At 34.1% G+C, this 18249-nt stretch overlaps 1 protein-coding gene across 1 annotated transcript; it reads left to right on the forward strand.

Annotated features, from left to right (window-relative positions):
- Nucleotides 1–3650: 3650 nt before the first annotated feature.
- On the forward strand, nucleotides 3651–16554 carry LOC119643839 (the record flags this gene model as incomplete). Its single annotated transcript, XM_038043342.1, has 6 exons — nucleotides 3651–3849; nucleotides 13056–13268; nucleotides 14492–15310; nucleotides 15373–15552; nucleotides 15613–16002; nucleotides 16059–16554. Coding segments are annotated over 6 exons (2280 nt in total), but the record flags the coding sequence as incomplete, so codon positions are not given.
- Nucleotides 16555–18249: the final 1695 nt, after the last annotated feature.

Below are 18249 nucleotides of genomic sequence, written 5' to 3' on the forward strand. Positions count from 1 at the left end.
TCCTTCCTGTTCTTACTTATCCTTCCTGCTCTTACTTATCCTTCCTGCTCTTACTTATCCTTCCTGTTCTTACTTACCTTTCCTGCTCTTACTTATCCTTCCTGCTCTTACTCTTCCTTATTCGCTTTCCTGGATGATTTTGTGCTCAGCCATGATGACTCTATGTTTTGCTCCATCTACTAAAGACAGGAATTTCCTCAAAATTTCGGACTGTAGATTGAACTCAAGAAACCAAGATGGATAGGCAAGTTTAGAATCGAGTTCTGAATCGATCGTTGTGATAAAAGATGAATTTATTCCAAACACTTGTGTCTGTTGCATACATCCACACAAAACTTAATACATCCTTCTACCACGTGCACAGTGCAGGGTATCAAAAATCACTTGTGACTATGTAACAATTAAATATACATTGATATGACACTCTAGAGTCAGATATCAAAGACAGTATTACTAACTCATGTAAAGAAGGTAATATCATGATTGGAAAGTAGACGCAAAACTTAAACGGGCGAGCGGGCAAGGCAAACACAAGCGAAGCAAAGAAACGGATTTAAAATTTGCAAATAGTAGCTCTTTATAAATGAATACACCGGATTGATTCGATTGAATTTCGAATATGGGCTAAGATTGAGATGGAAGTTGAAAGTTGAAAATTGCAATCGTTGGCAGAAAGTTTCAAAAGCATATGTACACATAGAAGTGGGAGGGCAAGACGGACGTGGTTAAACAACTTTTCAAAAATTGCTTGCTAAAGATATACATTTAAGCTGCTGATGCTCATTTAAAATATTTGTATACTTTTAAAACGTACGAGACATAAACACGCCCCTTATATAATTCGTTATGAAAAGTAATCTCATTCACAATTCACGTTGATTTTCATCTCTTGACACTTATGTTAACTTATTCTTGCCAAAAACTGTCTGCCAACTTGTAGAAGACCTAAAAGAAAGACAAATATAATAATTAGCAGTCAACCGCAGTGTCAGACTCGATGCAGAAAACATATAGTTTGTCCCACCGCTCTTTACTTTATATGATTTAGTTTTTAAGAATCGTAAAAGGAAACGTCTCGTTAACGTTTAACTAAGTTAAAGCGTGAATTGCTTAATTTTTCAGTTAATTGATTTGTCCATAGAACAATAACAGCAACAACAACAACAACAACACTAAACAAATAAACAAAACCTTACGTATGTAAGGTAAGGTAACGTGTATTATGCTAGGTAGCTGAGAAAATTTTAACAATTTCTCAATTAAAGTTACTAAGTTAGAGAACGACGACAACAAAAGAAATTACATTCAATTCATACATAAAATAATAAGTTAAACCCTACCTAGCACACTAATAACAAGGCCTACCTCAACTTATTCTTATGTGTGGAATTTTTGATGTGAGAACAACAAAGAACTGATGTGAGACAAAAACTTGAAAGTTCAATTGGATGGCATTGCATTGCGTTGCGTGCACTCAAATTATCAATGCATATAATTAACTTTAAAGTAAATACAAAAATTAGAGAATATTAGGCGAAAAAAAAATGAAACAATAAAACTGTTAGCTCAAAAATATTCCTATTTATAAATTCTTTATAAAATTTAATTCACCCCTCAGCCGCCATGAGCTTTTCACTCTACAGCCAAAAATGTTGGTTGAATGAGGGTTGCGTGCACTGAAAAATGGTTAAATCGTACAACACTTTTTCCGAACATCTGCGTCTGCCTCACTTATGCTGGCGGCGGCTCAAGAGCGGAAAGTGGGGAAGTGACTGTCCCAACTACCGTCCGATGAAAAAGATTTAATGATAGTTAGTCGCTTATAAGATCGAGTTAACATGAATGATTTAATCGTCCATCTGTTAATCGTCCCTGAAACTAAAATACAGCTTTCGCATTATAGGCTCTAGCTAAGCCGGCGACTGCTGTATTCTATCATTCAAATGGGCTCATGAATGTTCAGATGTTCTATTGAATAACAGAACAGATTTTGCAACAAAACACAAAAAGGCTGCACACACACTCATCAATCGATCTATATTTTCTCTTGAATATTTTAAAATTCGAAAAATTCTATAAAGATTTTGGCGAACATTCTTGTTTCATTCTCACCACCACATATTGGTGATTTTGTAGAAAGTACTAGGTATGTAAATATGAAACTGGAATTTTTCCATCGATGACCTCGGCACCACTTGCGAAGAATGTAAATGTTTGAAGTGGTGTTTTCTTTTTACAGCGTAGACATTTGGCAACATTAAGCAGTCGTGATATCCCGACGCACAAACACTTTTTCTAACAACATGAACATGTCGAGTTTTTCAGCATTTCTTTGTTTTCTAGGACAACATAAAAAGAAGAATGAATTTGTTTTGATTATCGTAGGTGTAAAAATTCATCAGTAAATCCAGGCAGACAATCCGCAACCATCAGAAAAGTGTGTTAGTAGTGTGTTATTAGTTGTTAAAGTCTGATGGAACTTTTCACACCAAACGCTACCACCAACAAGTAATCGATTCGAACCGTTCCGCTTTTCAAAAAAACGAACGAAATATCAATCCGTAGAGCGAAACCGATCCGCGATACGCAGTAAAAGCACTCAACTAGTCCGCGCAGCTTACTCGCCACAGTTAAGTTAACCCAACCCCCGCGTGTTTGCATCGATGGAACACGCATATACTTCTTACGACAATGACTGGTTCGCCCCAAAGAGTAACAATTTCTTCGCCACGTCACCCATAAATTCATGTTTACATATTCGATCAGTGTAGGACTCCAAGTCCTATCCGGCTATCTGGACGAAGAAGAAGAATCATTTTATTCTGAATTTTATTCGTGAAGAATTCAACAATCTTGCGACATTCCAATATCATTACCATACATACACATACATACTAAAGTGGATTATAGATGAATTTCTTAATCTGAGGAAGTTTTGCTCATTGTTTGATTGAATTTGAAAGAGAAGAAATCCCGAAAAACTTGATTATTGCATAAAACAAACGAATAAGTGTAAGATATTTTTTTTTTAAATTTTCAACAACTTGCCTTGTTTGTTAATTTATAATAATTAATTTGTGAAGTAACAGCAAACAACAGCAAACAAAAACTGTTTTCTGTTTTGTTATTTTACTGATTTTTTTATTTTTATTTGTTTTTTTTTTTTTTCCTATTAAAAAAAACAGAAAAAATTGTGCAACTATTTAACTAAATACTACAAGACATTAATAGTGAAAATGGTGAATATTACCGTGAACATAAAACGTTATATAAGCATTTTGAAAAAGAAATTGTCGCTATGGACATAAATTAAGTGTCTCCCTTGTTCGCCCCCTTTGGCCAGCAATCAAATCAAATGTCTTAACTTTCATTTGGCAATATCGTATGGGCACACTTCCTGAATGTCCACACACGTTCAACTTGTCACATCGCGTTTGGTTTAACCAAAAAAAAAAAAAAAAAAAAAAAATTAGGTGAAAAGATTTGTGAACAGCGCACGTACATTAACGCCACAAATTGTAGTTTGCCAGTAATATTAGGCTTAAGCCTTTCTTTCTCCTTCTCTTTCTCCTTCTCTTTCACTTTTTCTTTCTCTTTCTTTTGCTTGTTTTTTTTTTTCTTCACATTTGTTTTAATATAATTTTCACAAATTTCATTTGCTTTTGTTTGCAGAGCTGCCTTGCAGTTTTCCTGGCTCACCAGCTCACAGTACGGTTGTATTTTCGAATGTTAATCTTACGCACGGTACAGTGGCCTCTTATTCGTGCGAGCGTGGTTTTGAATTATTGGGACCGGCTCGACGTGTCTGCGATAAGGGCACATGGATGCCGGAAGGCATACCATTTTGCGGTAAGTGTTAAGTTATTTATTGCATTAATATCCCATAATTAATATAATAATAAAGTGTAAGCGTTTCGCATAAGATTCCAAATAATTTGCCTTAAGGTGATGAGTAAAATTTTGTTTGTAATCATATGATTTTTGCAGAACGAGAGAGAGCACAACTCAATTTTAACTCCAGCTTAAGGCTTTACCTCAATGAAGATTTCTTTAAACTTTTCATGACTTCTTTAATATCTCACTTATCTCACTATATATATATATATATATATATATGTGTGTGTGTGTGCCTTAGGAGTATAGACATACATAAAGTGTGTTAACTCATTTCATACATAAATACATGCATGAAAAATGCAAGCACACTCACACACACACACACGCACACACACACTTACACTTACACTTACACGCATACACGGAAACATACAACAACAAACACATATTAGCAAGTAATAAGTAATCCATACAAGGCATGAGAACGAAAATTTAATTAAATGATTATCTTAACTACCACTTCACAGTTTCGGGTTACTCTCACAGTACACTCGTATCGCATTTATCAAAACAACATGAAAAGTTAAGAAAACAACAATATCAGCAACAAACCGTAACACAGAGTAGGTCAGTGGTAATGTCTCTGTTTGTTGCGTTGTTATTTTAAGTAAGAGTGTTGTGATTGACTAACTAACTAACTAACTAACTAACTAACTAACTAACTGACAAGTCAAGCAAAAGACAAGTAGTAACAAATGAGTAAGAAAATATGAATTAAGTTTCTAAAGCAAACTTAACATATAAGAAAGCTTTAAACGCTTAATCGCTAAACGGGAATACCTATCACTTCAAGTAAAAATATTTTAATATAAAAAGTATTGAGCCTTTAAAGAGAAGAAAAAACATTAATTTTATTACAAGGTTTTACCTAACACGATCTCTCCTAATTGGAACACTTTTTAATTGAATTGACCTGTGGTCGTAAAAAATGGATTCAAATTCGATTTGTTTAAAATTTGTAAAACATTCTTGTTTACAGTCTTCTATGTAGGCCGACTATGGCCTAAATCATTAGTCACTCTATTTAGATTGTATTGCGAAATGGTGTGAAAATTCGTATCATATATCGTATTGGGTAAATTTTATGCCATATATACCTACATTTCAAGTTCTACTTCAAACACAATTGAACAGCATCTCTCCTAAGAAGTTACGTAATCGTTATAAGTATGGAGCTGTTTTATTTACGAATGAATTTTTTAGGTTATCTTCCAAGTTAAAATAAAAATTCTAATAAGATTCTAATAAATTTTACTAACTATGAGGTGATCCAAGGATCAATTTAGACAATGTTTTAAACGAGACTAATAGGAGAATAGATGAAAAACACGCTATAGTTGTGAGTCTGGCAGATAAAAAGATACTGCGCACATCAGCTAAAACTATATGTTTACACAACAAAATCTCCTGATCATCTTTCTATTCTATATTTATTAACTCTTCTACACAATCCCAATACATCTCGAGTGTTGGTTATAACCGAGCTATACACTGTAACTGTAACTGTCTGTATGTGTGCGATTATCAAAATGTTGTAAAATATCTTAGTAACGGTAAGCGTAACAATGCCGAATTCGGGGTTGAAAAATTTGAACCAACTTTTCTTATCGACATCAGCTATAGATTTAAAATTCTTTCAGACTTGTATGTAAGTTTGCATTTGCTAAAAACTTTTCAGCAAAATGTCAAACCGAATATCGAAAAACTTTCAGTAATAAAGAATGAACGGAAGGAAAGGACGTATGGACGAACATCGAGATATGGGAAAATCTATTCAATTACGCTGATCTCGAACACATATATAAATGTATATTTTTCACCAAAATATCAAATCAAAGCCTCAAACTTTACGAAGAATAGCTTTCAGCAATAAAGAATGGACGGACGGACGGACGGACATCTATTTAATACATATTTACACACATATTGTTGAGCAAAATATTAAATCAAGCTGCGAACTTTGCGAAGAATAGCTCTCAGCAATAAAGAATGGACGGACAGACGGACGGACATCTATTCAATATATATCTACACACATATTGTTGAGCAAAATATTAAATCAAATTAATATACATTTTATGGGATTGGTAATCGTTTCTGTTGCTTGTCGCAAACACCACAACAAATTTTCTATACCATCAATCTTGAAAGAAACTCTTGAGCGCAGAGTTAAAACAGAAACTTATCACTATAAAGTCGCAAACTTTTCACTATGCATAAAGTGTGGTTATAAATATTCAAAGGGTAAAAAAAAACAAAAAAAAACTCCATACTTCTCGCCAAGCACTCTCACTCTCGCTTAGCTTCTACAGATAAATGATATTTTTTCTTGTATTCTCCATGAAAAAAGACTCCCACGTTGATTTCTTTTTCCTCTTTTTTTTGTTTTTTTCTTTTTTCTTCAATTTTCAATGAAATCTAACAACGTTTATGATTATGTACTTTCAAATACCTATTGTTGTGCATGAAAATTGTTCTTTTGTGAGTGCAGTAAGGGTCAAGGTTGTCGCAGTTGTTCGCCATTCTTAAGATAACAATCGAAAGACATTAAAAAAGACAAACCTGCGCTTTAATAGATAATAGGAGGCAATTAATCGCATAGCATAAGATTTTTCTTTACAGAGATCGGCAACGTTAGCGTACAAGCAAAAGTAAAAAAATCCGCGGGAATATGTTAGTTGATCTCATATATCATTACATGCGATTGTCAATCATACAAATGCCATGGATATTAGGTGCTTGCAAGTATTTTGATAATTCTTTCACTTGACTAAGCATTTATTGAGAAAAATAGCAAATGGAAAATTGAGATTTTATATGGGGAAAGGTCAAAATCATTCAATTAAATCGTTATGCACATTGATGATACCTCGTATTAGTTAATCATTTTCACCAAGAGATGACACTGCTCGGAATACATGCAAGCACCTATTGACATGAATTATAGGATGAATTTTAAAATTTTCTAAAGGCTAAATATTTTTTCGCCAATATATTTAAATCAATTGTGTTTTTATTTTTTTCTTTCGGTTTTGTTTTCTTTTTACTTTAAAACTTAACACGCTCACGCATTGTCAAATGTTTAAGTTTTAAGCTAACGTTCTTTGCTTGAGTTCTGGCCGAACTAGTTGGAAAATTGGTAACACCAGTTTTATTTATATATATGTTTATTTTTTTTTTTCATTATTGCTGTTGTTGTTATTTTATATTAAACAAAATAAATTGTCTGCACGATCATGTTGCATTCCTTTCATTTCAAAGTTTCTCTTAAAAATTTGTTTGAAAAGTTTTAGTTTTGGCATAATTTTTATATAAAATAAAATCCAGTTCTTTTAACATTGACAAAAGTGGGTTAAAATTTTTATAGAATTTTTTCGTTGTTTTTTTTTTTTTTTCTTTTTTCTACATTTTTTGTTAAATGGTATTTTGATAAAGAATGCTTCTACAAACTTTGCTACCAAGTCTATGAATTGCTTATGTTGCAAACTAGCGCATATATGCATTTCGTTGTACATGTCGAGCCATGGACGTAAATGCACATCATTGATTATTACTCTTTGTGTTTCTAATAGGACCAATCGTTCAGCGGATGCCCCCTACTCGTATAATGCGACGACTGTCAAGGAAAGAGAAACTGAGTAAGAAGTATGCAGATCGTGGTCGTAGCGGAGTGGGTGTGCGTCTCTAGTGGACAGGTGTTCTGGCGCTTATCGACTAAGCAAATAAAACTCTACCGCACTTGAGATTTGAACAAGTGCAAAAACTGTGACTAACCAGTTGCGGTTTTTACCTACTCGACTGCTAAGGCGGATTTAAGGAGCAAATGTCACGGGAATATTCAACTCTTATCAAGCAAAATATGTCAACGACATGTTCATCTACTGGGAAGTCATTTAAAGATGCCAAAGTATTTTGAAAATTTGAACATTCGTTAGTACAATTAAAAAGGGCAAGAGCTTTAAATTTAAAACCTGATCAGGCTAAATGTTACCCGGTCTCATAGTTAAATTTTCAACCAAAATAACTGTTGTCTATATAGTATATCCGTGCAAACAGATATCTCCAACGTTCATTAGTTTTGTTGTTTGATTTCGGCTGCTGCCCTGGCCGATCAAACATTTTTAGGAGTTTCTGGTGAGAATGGCGTTGGACCGCCTGGAGGATCATAAAAGTGCAAAGACAATGAATTGCAAGACATATCGAACAATTTAGCAGTTGATCTATCAACTCTTTCAAGGATACAAAGCTGCAGCTCGAACGGGAAGCTCTGCTGAACCCGCTGTCCTTACCATATGTAGCGCTTTCTAATTACCACTGATCGATATATATGGGATAAGCGGCGTTGTGTTAGGTATAATCGTATCGACCTTCAATGATCAATCTTTCTTTTTTTAAATTTTTTTTTTTTTTTTTTTTTTGCAATTTTATGATAAGAAAAATCTCAACAATTTCACTTCGTATCTTAGTGCATTCCAGATGCGCATCGATAACGTCTTAGCTGTACATACTGATATAAAAAATCTTAGTTTTGGATGTCTATGACGTGGCGTTCCTATTGTTTTCAATTGAAAAATAAAAGAGAAGAAGAAAAAAAAAAATAATTATTGACACGAATACTTTTCGCATATCACTTATTTGATGACTTGAATGAATTGAAAATTACAAGTTAGTCAAGAAGCTATCCGTACAAGTAGGTCGAGAAATGTTTGTAGGGTAAAATTTGTCATGCCAGCGGTTGTTATTTTATAACAAAATGGTTTCCCATTTACCAAGAAACTTATAAACAACAATCTGAACGATAAACAATCGCTTCATAGTCTTAAAAGCAGAATTGTCTTAAGTGAAACTTTTTAAATTTCCATTAGAATATGTTTTCCTTTTTTTTTCATATTTCCCTATATTTCTGGGCACAGCGCGAAGCAATGCATTCCTTCTCAAAATGCTTAGTAGAATACCTTAATACTATTGAAATTCATATTTAACCGATATGCATGCACAGTTTTCATTTTTTGTTGTATAATACTTAAAAAAAAAAAATAAAAAAAAAAAAAAAAAAGAATCCATAACGGTCAACTACATACATAATCAATTGATTATGCATTAAACCATCAGGAATTTACACAAAACAATAACACACTCACTGAACATCAACGCTCGTGAAATCGCAAACAGAAAGTAACTAAAGTAAACTACAAGTTGAGAGTTAAAATTTAATTGTAACTAACAACATGCAACGTTGTTTTCCTCAGTATGCTGTCTATATATTTTTTATTTTGAAAAATATAAAAAAAAAGAAAAGAGAAATGAAAACAATTAACGAAACATAAAGAAAGACCGATAATAACAACAACAATGTTTGCAATGTTTCAGTTGCCAAGCATGGTTACGTACCCTAGATTTGATTACCAGTGTAAGTGCGGAGTAAAAATGTTAAAAGACAAACAAAAAAAAAACACCACAGACAACGGTATGCGATTTGAGTCGACTTTTTTCATTCGCATTAAAGATGCACTAGATTTGTGCCATCCAGTACTACGCATCGGAAATCTCAAAAGATATTTATATTCTTGATCATATCTTGATCAAGTCCTAATCGGCCAACCGAGCATTTCCCAAACTCAAAACAAAGTGAAGCGCATCGCTATTGATGGATGTAAATATAAGTAGGTAGGTAAGTAGGCAGTTAAAAAATAATTCAACTTGAACTGATGCAGACGCTAGAAACGCTGAGAAGTCTTCGATATGCATTTCCGAGCATTAAACTCTTACGAAATAGTTTTGCATGATGCTAATGGGAAAATGTCAGCAATGATGATGAGTGCACCGCTATTTTGCATTTTGTTTTCTAGGAAAGCAGTAAGTGCGCGTTTTGAATTACGCAACTCTTAGGTTTCTATCGTAATTTTCCCCATTTTAAGACTGTAATAAACAAAAAGACCGATGGACATTCAAACAACTTAGCACGAGTACGTTGATGTCTATAGGTTGCTGTGAGACGTCAAAAACAAACGTAATCATCTCTTCATGCTATGCAATGATTGGTCTTGGTTTTTATACGTGAAAGACGGACCGGATGACCAACGTCTAAATTCGTAGAACAAAACGTATTACATATGACGTAATGGCGTGAAAGTCGTTAGGGAAAATATTATGAAAAGCAATAAAAATATTTTCAATGTAAATGAAACAAGAAGATTGTGTGGCGAGCCCGTGAATAAGATAAATCTTTTTTTTTTTTATCCAAACGGCAGACGCTTAAGCCGAATTAGTTTTAACTTGACTTGAAGTGATTTTTATTTTGAAAAAAAAACCGGTAAACGATATTGCACTTTACTCTGATCGAGTCGTTACAAATCAAATGAAAAAATTAATGTACCCTTCGTGTTGGATAGGCAGAAAGGAAATAAAAAATTAAATAAAGTTAAAGTAAAGCGCATTCTGAACATCAATTAAACTATAAAAAAAAAGATTACATTTAAGTAAATAAAACCGCTTTTACTCATAAGCAATTGCGGCAAACTAAGGCAAATGTTTTTAGATATACAAGTACATTTAATGTTATTGTAAAGTAAGTTAGTTATCAGTCACTAATACTTAAATGTACAACGGTATAAATATGACAAAACAATAAAACGCAAAGATTTTAAAAGATGTTTTTTTTTCACGTTTTCATAAAAATTTCATTACTTTCTCTTTTTACTGAAATATTCTTACGATATGTTTGTATTGTTTCAAGAAAGGAAAAAAAGAAAAGAAAAACAAGCTTCACAATCGTCATGAATTGTAATAAAATCTTTTTTTATTAAGAAAGTGAAACTCCATTAATTATATTTAATTAAATGTTTAATAAAATTAAAATTTAAAATATATGACACAAAAACATATCAGTTCGCTGGACACTTCCGAAACTGCAAAAATCAACAAACAAACACACAAACCAAAAAACAAGAGACAAGGAGACGAAAGAAAAAAATATAAAATAAATAAATAAATAAAGAAATCGTACGAGTAAGTTGTTAATGACAAACTGTTAGCAAACAAATGTTTTTCTTTTTCTTTTTATTATTTTATTTTTTTATTTTATTTTTTATTTATTTATTTATTTTTTTTATTTATTTTTTTTTTTTGTCTCTCTATTAAGCCAAATATGTCGCTTAAAGATTTGCACAACTTTCACACCACAAGGAATGACTTATAATATCTATGTGAGGAGAGATATTAATTATCATTAAAAATGTATAATTAGTATGCATGAGGTATTCTTTCAATTGCAAGTATTTGCAAACGGAGAAAATTTCATTGCTATTAAATCATTTAAAAGTCTCAACTCACGATATCTCAGCTGAATTGTCAAAATTTAGTTAAATAAAATTTCATTAAAATATTTCAACAATTTCCATGGCATGGCATGCAGGCTAGCAAAAGAAAATATAACACATAGACTGACAGACAGACAAGTTTAAACCGATTGAGAGAATGATTCTGACTTGATCGATGTGATCCTTTTAGATGTATTATACATCCGCGCAAACTTAAAATACACTTTTACCACAAGTGGCATAAGATATAAAAGGACGAACTTTTTACAATCTTTTTGCAAGGAAAAGTCAAGCCTCCTTTTACGAATAACCGATATAATGACCTACTTCACTCAATAAGCTATTCACTGACTTTCCGAGTTCAATTGCTTGCTAGGGAGGCGAATGCACATTCCTCTTCGTCATCTCTTAGAAAACATGCTCTTTATGTTCTCTGGTATTAAAAAATTGAATGGTTTAAGTAAGAACAGGTCGACTATTAAATACTTTACACCACTCCGCCTGATACACTTGTTCCCGCTTACACGTTATTTTTATGCAAAGCCATACTTTTCATGGAGACCCGCATATTGCAGGAATCCTTATAGGCATTGCTAACCAATAGATCTTCGTTAAGGTTCATTTTTATGTCAATTTACTCTTACGAATACAAATTTTCGCCATGAAACATCAAAAATTATATATTTTTTGCTATATAAAGACTTAATTTTCGTAGGAAGATGAGAGAGGGTTCAAAAGATTGCCCCAGCGAAAGCAGAATGCGCAAATACTATTATAGAGCGTGTTTTGCCGAGAAATATTGAAAATTGTAAAAAGTGTACCCATTTTCAATAGCGTTCATCCTTGGGTCAAAGCACATCAGTGTTCATTAATATATGTTAAAAATTACGACCTATAGCTTCAACAAAATACTCAATGAGCATTAATCGGACGGACAGACGGATAGACAAATCCAGAATCGTTTTCTGGATAGGTCGTCTATATTAAGCCCTTCCGCGTGGTATATACGTCCACACAAAGTTAGTATATCTTGTATCGCAAGCGGTGTAGAGTAGGAGAACGATCAAATCTACGATAATTCTTTTACTATAAGCTAAAGAAAGGAAAGATCGAAAGATTCCAATCTAACCGGAATGTAATTGCCGGCCCTACGTTCATGACCCAAATGTCTAAATTTCAAACTTCCATTGAATTTGATTCTTGCGCCAACCTTCCTTTCAAACGGTTTTTTTTTTTTTTAAAAGAATTTTCCAATTAAATTTCTGAATATTTACTCTTTGTTTTTATTCATAAAAGCATTATTGTTTTCACTCTTCAAATAAGCAAACAAGTAATTTATAAATTTAAATTTTGTTTTTGTTTTTTTTTTTTTTTTCTCAAAATATATTTAGTGGTAAGAACCTTCAGGTGATTAACAGAATGCTTTAGTGAAAAACGTTAATAAGAATAATAAAATTAATTATTTACTATTATTCATAAACATGAGAAGATCTTATATACAATGGCAAAGCGTAGGCAAAGGCAAGGTTAGGTTAGGTTTTCGAAAAGCGCAACAAACTTCACTACCACCTTCAACTTGTAATTATCGTATATCTATGAAAGACTTTGAGGGATCACAATGCCGTCAAGTCATTGCTTCTTCTTCTTTAATATTTTCATAGGAACGTTTCTTCATTTTAATTTTTTTATTTACGCTTATTCGATTGGTTCGATTATTGTTCGAATACAAGTGAAACCGATTGCTTGAATTACCTTGAACTTTTTGGAATCTTTCCATTTAACGAATCAATTTTTTTAATAAATTTTTTAATTTTTTTTTATTTTGTTATCTTGTTTCAGTACTTAATGTTGCTGCCGGGAAGGCACCTATGCAAATATCCACTGAAGCTTCAGGAGCTCCGCAGAAAGCTATTGATGGTTCCACGTCAGCTTTCTTTACACCTGAAACATGCTCGTTAACGAAAGCAGAACGTTCACCGTGGTGGTATGTGAATCTATTGGAGCCATATATGGTGCAACTGGTGCGCTTGGACTTTGGCAAATCCTGTTGCGGTAATTTTATGCATACATACTATAGTCAATAAATCATATATAACGAAAGATCAATAAACCGGCGAAAAGTGTTGCAAACAAAAGTAAAAACAAAATGAAAATCGAAAAACATTTAAAGGTTTGCTGTCACGGGCACGCGATATTATTCAATATGAGAGGCAATTAAATATTATTTTGTTATTGAAGGAGGGGCAGAGATCACTTTGCAACCGACAAGATGCTGATGAAAATAACAGATTTTACTAACATTCATTATCGTCATAACCGAATGCGCTTTTTATGGTTGTTTACTCACAATCAATAGTACAAAGCCGTTTTCCACCATTCCATAAACTCTCTCTCTCTCTCTCTCTCTCTCTCTCTCTCTCTCTCTCTCTCTCTCTCTCTCTCTCTTCCTCTATCTCTGTTCTTTCTATTTTCTTTTTTTTTTTTCTATCTTTCTCTTTCCTTCCTAGTCTGTTTCCCTTACCCTTTTATTGCTTTCACTTGGTCAATCTTCCTTGCCTCTCTACTTATTGCTATCCAATAGTAAGCAAATCAACTAAGAGCGATCAAGTTGAAATTGTTGTTAAAGATACAATTTTGAGAGTTTTGCCTTGATGCGCGCTTCTTCCATTTCTTCATCGATGTGTTAGACAACTAAATAGAAAAAATTCACCTTTCACAGAGAGGCAGAAATGTTTTTGTTTTGTATAGTCTTAACAACTTAACACTGATGCAATAGCGGCGACAATGTATTTTAAATAATGTGGCCGCCGCATTACCATTACTAATACTAGGTCCGTTACTGAGAAAACATTTGCACAATTTATGATCACTTTCACTAATATTTTGAGTAAAATCAATGCGGTCAGCAAATTCAAATTAAATTGCCCCAAAAATTATGCAGTCGTCGGAAAAGTCGTGACGCGCTCTCGACGCGAAACTCACTTGTCGATGGCTACAAAGTAGAATAATAATTTTTCTCAATTTTGCTGTAGACAAAATCCGCATACCCTCGCCATAATCGCGATCAGCTAAAACAATTAATAAATCACTTTTAAATTTCTTCCTTTTTGTTTTTGCCTCGATTTAAGAAAAATTATCGACTATTAAATATAAATATTTTTTAAAAGTCAATATTACATAAATAATCGTTTATAAAACTTTAAATTGCGGACTCGTTTAATATCAACACTTTTAATGCTCGTAATGCGTTACATAATTTCTTTGTATTTATGTAGGAAACAAGCCAGCTACAGTCGTAGTGCGAGTGGGCAACAATCGTCCTGATTTAGGCACCAATCCTATATGTAATCGTTTTACTGGCCTCTTAGAGGAAGGCCAACCCCTATTCTTACCTTGTAATCCTCCGATGCCCGGTGCTTTCGTTTCGGTACATTTGGAGACTAATATTCCGAATCAATTGTCTATTTGCGAGGCTTTCGTTTACACGGACCAAGCTTTGCCTATCGAACGTTGTCCCAGTTTTCGGGATCAACCACCCGGTGCTTTAGCTTCATACAATGGAAAATGCTATATTTTTTATAATCGTCAACCTTTAAATTTCTTGGATTCTTTATCGTTTTGCCGCAGTCGCGGCGGTACACTTATCAGCGAAAGCAATCCGGCTTTGCAGGGTTTCATTAGCTGGGAATTGTGGCGTCGCCATCGCAGTGATGTTACCTCTCAATATTGGATGGGCGCCGTCAGAGATGCTGACGATCGCAACAATTGGAAGTGGGTTAACGGTGAGGAGGTGACCGTATCATTTTGGAATCATCCGGAAGGTGACGAAGATTGCGCTCGTTTCGACGGCTCGAAAGGCTGGCTATGGAGTGATACCAATTGCAATACAATGTTAAATTTTATATGCCAACATCAACCCAAAACCTGTGGGAGACCGGAACAACCTCCAAACTCGACCATGATTGCACTAAATGGTTTTGAAGTCGGTGCTCAGATTAAATATGCTTGCGACAGCAATCACTTGCTGGTTGGTCCTTCAACCCGAACATGTCTCGACACGGGTTTCTACAACGAATTCCCGCCGGTATGTAAATGTAAGTAAATGCAAATTGTTTATAAGCTTTAAGAGAGAAAAATAAAATTTTTTTCACTGCAGATATCGAGTGCGGTTTACCTGCTTCCATACCTCATGGCAGCTATGACCTTATAAATGGTACTGTGGGCTACCTTAGCTTGGTTAAATATTCTTGCCATGAAGGCTACGAAATAATAGGACGTGCCTTATTAACCTGCGATTTTGATGAACGTTGGAACGGACCACCACCTCGGTGTGAAAGTAAGAGAAACCTCAATTTTTTCAGTGTCAGTTACTTAAAATTACTTTCCCCTCATGAAGTTGTCGAGTGCGATACCCTACCTGGTAATTATTACAACACAATTATTTCTGCTCCCAATGGAACGTATTACGGATCAAGAGTGGAAATCTCATGCCCTAATGGCTATCGTCTGGAAGGTCCCCGTATTCTAAGTTGTTTGGCTACGGGCCAATGGAGTAGTGCTTTGCCGCGTTGTATTAAACTAGAACCAACTACCGTAGCACCACCGCCATCGCCGTCGACGACTGTTACTACGACAACCACAACAACTACGCAAAAACCAAAAACTATTCCAACAACAACAACGAAAAGACCTTACAAAATTAGTACTACTACAAGTACTACGACAACCAGCACAACTTCAACTCCTAACAGTGGCGGTCCCCAGCATCCAGACCTCACCAATGAAGGTAAGCCCTCTTCAACTTTGATTTAGGCAAAGATTTTATTTTAACTAATAATTTAGCAGATTCCGATGAAGAAGTCACTTATGTTGTACCTGGTACTGTACGCGAAGAATTTCCGCCACGCCGCACTATACGCCCACCAGTGTTGATACCAAAGAAACCTATTTCCACACCGACTACGCACTCACCCACAATTATATATTCTACTAGCACTAGTAAATCATCTTCAGTTTATATACCGACACGTTCTCGTACACCCTATATACCTAGTACTTTGGAAACAACAACAACCACACGTAATACCCAAAATATCTTGCTTAATGCTCATCCCCAGGATAATGAAATTGCCGATAGCGTCAATATACGTCATAATCAAGTGCCTAATGTTAATATCCCATATTCAGTAGAAAATTCAGACCGCAAGGAAACCAAAGAAGCTAAATTGAACTTAGGTGCCATTGTAGCTTTAGGTGCCTTTGGTGGGTTTGTCTTCTTAGCAGCCGTTATTACCACCATAGTGATATTAGTACGCAGGTAAGTCCTTCACACACGGCGGACGAAGAAAAATTACTTCTAAATCAAACATTTCTCTGCCATACGGAAATGGTTTACAATATATTTAAATCCACTTATTTCTTCACCACAGTATTTTTACTAATTAATTTTATTTAGCAATGTACTGATACCTTTCTTGCGCTTCTGCAGAATTAAAATCAAGACAATTACAAATTGTTGAATTTATGGAGGTCTAGGCTTAGAGAATTGAAATCCAGGAAAAATTCGTTTTATATAAAACTCAAAATTATTTGCATAATAAATAACATAAAAAGTGATACGACATAAAACAAACTGCGAGTCTCTGCTAAACTCCGCCTAACATCAAGTAACACATCTTTTTTTTTTCTTTAGTTCAGATTATAACTGTTAGTAAACATTTCAACTGTCATGAACGATCATCAAGTTCTATAAAACAGTTAATCAAATATTTACATATATCTCAAGGGCGTATTAAAATTGTCATATGTTTATATGGCGTAGAAATAAGCATCGAAGATCTCGCAAACATAGGTACTATTCGTCGTCAGCCCTAATAGCGAAACCGATTGGATTCTAGCCCGTCATTATTATCCCTATGAAAGACATAGGCGTAGCATAGAATTCTCCTTTGTGCCTGTTTTGAATTAAGTTTAAATTCCACCAATAAATACCAGCTTTGAAGGTTGTCCTCCACATTAATTACATTGATCAATATGTCTTCACCCGACTACACCTTACGATATACATCATTGGAAAGAAATTATACCGCCGCCTAGTAACAGTAAAAACGCTTATCGGACTAGAGCGATCACATTTCCCTGCCGAATGAAAATTTAACTAACGGTAACTGCTTTCCATCCGCGACTTATTTTAAAAATCAGCTTATATGCGGCGACATGCCAAGGCCTTATGTTACAGCTAATGCATTGGTTAATATCGGCTTTGCAGAGCTGAAATATGTTTTACGATGGAAACGCATTTTCTTCCTAAGCACTTTACATTTTGGTTTAGTGAAGTTACCATTTTACTAATTACGTCTCTCACATTGCACTTCATTTTTCGAGTTCTTAGAGTACATGGGGCGCGGTTTGTACTTTAAGTCTGCTAAACCATTAATTTCTCATTAAGAATATTCTGATTGTTCTCTCAAGGCTTTCTCCTCCCAACTTGATACCATTTGTATACCAAGTCTTTCTATGACTGTAATGAATATTCGCGCTAAATTTCAAAATTAGCCAAAACATTTGAATATGAGTCCATATATTAAAATTTGCGAAATTTACGAAATTTCACTTTTTTTTTTGTTCTCCTTTCCTTTTTTTCCTTTAGGCTATTATTTAAGGACGGCAAGATTGTATATCAAATTGTAGTCTTTAGAACGAGAAACGAGTGAATGCGATTTTCATAATTTCACGGATAATTAAGCAAATAATTGAAATGCTTCGTTTTTCATATATACCCGAGTGTTGCAGATGAAACAATTCCATTAACTCTGACCGACAAACCTTTTCTCCGAATTTAGGTTAGATTTGAAGCTTTCCCATAGACATAGACTTAGAAAAATTTTTGTCGGTTTGTGCCATTCGTGCCATATTTGTAGATCATTTTCAATTAACTTAAGATTGATTTTAGGGGAAAGCAATGGGACAAAAATATAGTTTTTTGTTTTTTTTTTTTTTTTTGTTTTTTCGGTACAAATATAGACAAGAACGT

The sequence above is a fragment of the Glossina fuscipes genome, unplaced genomic scaffold (assembly GCF_014805625.2).
Source record: "Glossina fuscipes isolate IAEA_lab_2018 unplaced genomic scaffold, Yale_Gfus_2 64825, whole genome shotgun sequence".
Taxonomy (NCBI): Eukaryota; Metazoa; Arthropoda; class Insecta; order Diptera; family Glossinidae; genus Glossina; species Glossina fuscipes.